The following is a 4044-nucleotide window of genomic DNA, read 5'->3' on the forward strand; positions in this document are numbered from 1 at the left end:
CGTTCTCATGTTGCTTCGGGGACATGAATACCTAGGTAGGTGTAACTTGATATAAGTACCTCCTAGGAGGTAGGTAGGTACCTTGGTAGATATAGAGGTAGGTATTCACGGATAGTATAAGGTAGTTTAGGTGCCTCACGTACTCGTGTCAAAAACCCCGTTGTTAATAAACTTCACCAGAACCAGCCAGCCAGCCAGCCAGCCAGCCAGTCATCCATCCACCGCCTCCCACGCCCCAACCTGCACAGGCCCCTCGCTGAGAACCTCTACTCGTAACTCGCCTCCCCCTCCTCCCCCTCCTCCTACTCCTCCTACTCCTCCATCGCCCACCGTCGTCGGCGCGTGATACAAACCCAGCTGCTCAACGACGATCCACAGCCCGCGCCCACGAGGATCGATATCGAAGTCCCCCGTGCGCAAGCCGTTGGCGCCCACCTCCCTGAACTCGTTCGCGCTGCTACCGCGGGTACGAGTAGTATCCGTGGACGCGACGACCAGCCTGTCGGGCCCGGTGCCCACTTCGACGCTCGCGCGCACCGTGGGATGCGAGCGCGGCGTGGTGGCGCCGCCTCCTGCTCCAGTACGGGGGGTAGCGCGATACCCGTCGCGCATCGTGACGACGACGCTTGCGCGCGTGAGTCGGGCCGCCGAGATGGCGACGCGTTTCTTCTTGTGGACCTCGCTGTCGGACGAGGACAAGGACAAGGACGCGGGCCCGCGGAACACGAGGTCCGGGAGTTGCGTGCGCAGGCGGCCTGCGGCGTCGGCTGGGACGGGGGCCACGGCGCAGGGGATATCGGATCCGACGCGCAGCGTGAAGTCGGCGAGGCAGCCCGGGTCGAACGTCGAGCACACGATGGTGTAGGTGCCGGCGTCGACGGAAGGTGCCTCGGCGAGCGCGCAGCCGCGCCGGTAGTCGCCCGACGTGATGGCCAAGTCGCGGTTACCGATGGCCGTCACGCGGCGGCCGCCTGCCCACACCAGGTCCACGTGCACGGGGAGGTCGTCGCGGGCGGTAGAGAGGAGGAGTGAAAGGGGTCCTGGACGGGGGAGAACGAGGCTGAATTGTGGGTTCTCTAAGTAGCTAGACGAAGCAGCGTTGCCGCCGGCCGTGCGGCGCGTCCAAGAGCCTTTCACGTCCATGTAATGGCGCAAGGCGGGCTCGGCTGGAGCGACGACTAAAGGAGCGCGCGAGAAGAATGATAGCGTAAAGGAGTACTGTGGTAGGGGTAATTTCTCAGTAGCGACGACAATGGTATAAGTAACGCCGCGCTTGGCCTCGAAGGGGGCGAGCGTCTGTGGAGAGTCGACGAAATCGCCGCAAAAGACGGGTTGGGTGCTTAGCTGTACGCGTTTGCCGCCGCTGTTGGCGAATATGTATATACTCATAAAGCCGAGCCTACTGGACACTTCGGCGAGAGAAGAGATAGCGGCGTCGTCATTAGAGAGGCGATACTTGCGCATAATATCCAGTTCGTCGTTTTGAAAATGGCGGCTTAGCAGGATCCAGACATTGCCGTCTACGGCGGTAGACATGGAGTACTGTGGGCTATGCGCGAAGGAGCCGATCATGGTAGCCTCGGGGAGTTGCCAGGTGAAATGGTGATCCTGACGCTCAGTGAAAAGACTCGGATTCCAATTCAGATAGAGCGATTCAAAGTTCTGTGCCACATCATCAAAACTGATCCAGAAGGTGCCAGGCTTCAGCTTGACTGGATGGTCATCTGTTGCTTGCTGTGATATATCAACTGACCCTGTCCCTTTCCAACTGAGACCATCGCACCATGGGTTCTTGACTAGCAACCTCCTACTCCCTGATGCCTCGGTCATGTCAAGCACTGCATAGTCGTGCTCGCCCGCTAATCCCAACGTTTCTTCTTCATCTAGAGATAGCCGTCCCGTTCCTAATGTCACTACTACATCGCCAAAGTCGTAAGCCTTTTTGACGCGCTTCCATGTGCGATCCCAATCTACCTCTTCGTTCTGCAAGAACAACTGCTGCGGTATCCATCCGGTCAAGGCGTATAGGTCGGTTCCGGAGTTGCTTCCTGGGAAGTCGTACCCGCCACGAACCTTCAGATAGGCCTTCTCCATAAGGGCAGGCCAGATGAGATTCGGATTTTGGCGGTCTACAACATAGAGAGTGCGGCCCGTTGAGGACGAAGGGAGGCGATCATCAATGACAACTTTCCGGAAGCAGCCGTTGAAGTGCATGCGAAATATATACTTCCCACTGTCGGAAATCTTTGGCTGTCCGCTGTCAAGGTCTATAGGAAACATCAGGGCTGGTAAGATAGATGTAGGACCCGGGCGCAAGTGGCGCATAATAGCGCAGAGGCTCGCAACGACGGAGCAGTCTGTTGTTATGTCCTGGACTAGGTCATAGTCGTTTTGGGCCCTCATCAGAAAGTTGTTGTGCTGTTCGGGAGGATTTAGCTCAGTCTCTCGATCCAAAATTTCTAATGGTCGTTTCCAGCCCGAGAAGACGGATAGCTGATGAGCAGATAGAGAAAACTGGTAAGGATCGCTAAAAGCATTTCCAGTAAATTCATCAGGATTTGGATCCGAGTCCCATGGTAGAAAGATGCTTCCATGGAGCCGAGAGTTACGAAGCAGGATGGCTTGCTCGCTTTTAGGAATCTGGCGTGCCGAACGCGGTAACTTCAGACGCTTCTCCACGACGGCGACGCTACCACCGGCTTGACACAACTTCTTTAGGCTCTCGGCTTTTGATAGTAGCGATTGGCATTTTTTAATTAGGCGGCTTTTCTCTTCGGGGCTAGATGCTCCCTGGGCCGCTTTCATGTATAGTTCTGCAGCTGCTGCTGCATGATCGAGAGCATCTTTGCCTTGAGTCTTGGAGGCTAATGCCTCTCGTTCCTAAACACGGTTAGATATACGATAGCGTCCACTAAGGTGTTATTTAAGATGCTATTTACCTTTGCCTTTGCCTCCATAGAGGATAGGTTTAACTATTTTTTAGTTATTGTATCATCTGGGTCAGGCTGATCTGGGTTCCGAATCGACCATGAATCGACCAAGGCTCGCTAGGCTCGCAAGGTACTCAATTAGTAGGTTAGGTAGGTAGGATCGAGGAGCAGCCAAAAACTCCACGTCAGCTCTTACTGGCAAACAACGGCAGCATTATATTCCTCTGTCAGACCTTTCTGGGGTACGTAGAATGAGACTCAAGCTCGTGCTTAACGACGTTATGTTATGTGGATAGGTATTAAAGAAGATAGTGTTACGCTTATAAAAAAAACTGGCACGGCTCATTGAAGATAACGCATCTCATATCATGGGTAATATGTATATAGCTCCAACCGGACGAAAAAAAAAAGGAATTGATATGAATAATATCGATTTGTATATAGGTATAAGATATAAAAGAGAGGAAGGAGATAAAATAAAATGAAAATGAAGCAATTCGATATGTTTACTTCATTTCGACGATTGTATAGCTTGTTAAGATAATCGACCTACCTACTACCACCTCACGTTGGAAACATGTTTGTGCTAAGTTCCAACGTATGATTCACGATGGTGCCTTCGGAACTTTTTATGAATTAGGCTTGTTCCTTGCCAGCTGTGGATTTATCAGTTGTTAACCTTTCTACTATGTATGTACTACCTATGTTACACAGATAAGCACCTGGCTTTAAGGATAAGGGGAATTTGAATTATTACATACGATGGTACGTAACCGCAAATAGGTAGACCCATTAAAGACCCATTAAATTACATATTTGGATTAACAACGTCCCGTGAGGTGGATGTACATAAGTTTTCTTCCAAGGTTTTTTCTTTTGTACGCAATTCCCGTTTTTACTTGTTAAGTTCCTTTAAGTACTTACTCGTGTTACGCCCTATTTTTCTGGTTGGTTTATTTAACCCACTAGTTAAGTTAGTGTTTATTAGTATTATTTAAATATTTAATTTTTTTATTTAATTTATAAATAGTAATTAAATTAATTTTTTTATAATTTTAAAATATATATATTTATAAAAAATTTATTTTTTAATTTTATGAATTTTTTAATTTTT

The 4044-nt window shown here is 50.2% G+C and overlaps 1 protein-coding gene across 1 annotated transcript; it reads right to left on the reverse strand.

Annotated features, from left to right (window-relative positions):
- Nucleotides 1-210: 210 nt before the first annotated feature.
- Nucleotides 211-2957, reverse strand: F4812DRAFT_462346 (cysteine proteinase; the record flags this gene model as incomplete). The annotated part of the gene is made up of 2 exons (XM_047938028.1): nucleotides 211-2880; nucleotides 2940-2957. 2 exons carry the CDS (start codon nucleotides 2955-2957, stop codon nucleotides 211-213), a joined length of 2688 nt encoding a protein of 895 aa, XP_047787341.1.
- Between the last annotated feature and the right edge of the window lie 1087 nt (nucleotides 2958-4044).

The sequence above is a fragment of the Daldinia caldariorum genome, assembly GCF_022478825.1.
Source record: "Daldinia caldariorum strain CBS 122874 unplaced genomic scaffold F4812scaffold_17, whole genome shotgun sequence".
Taxonomy (NCBI): domain Eukaryota; kingdom Fungi; phylum Ascomycota; class Sordariomycetes; order Xylariales; family Hypoxylaceae; genus Daldinia; species Daldinia caldariorum.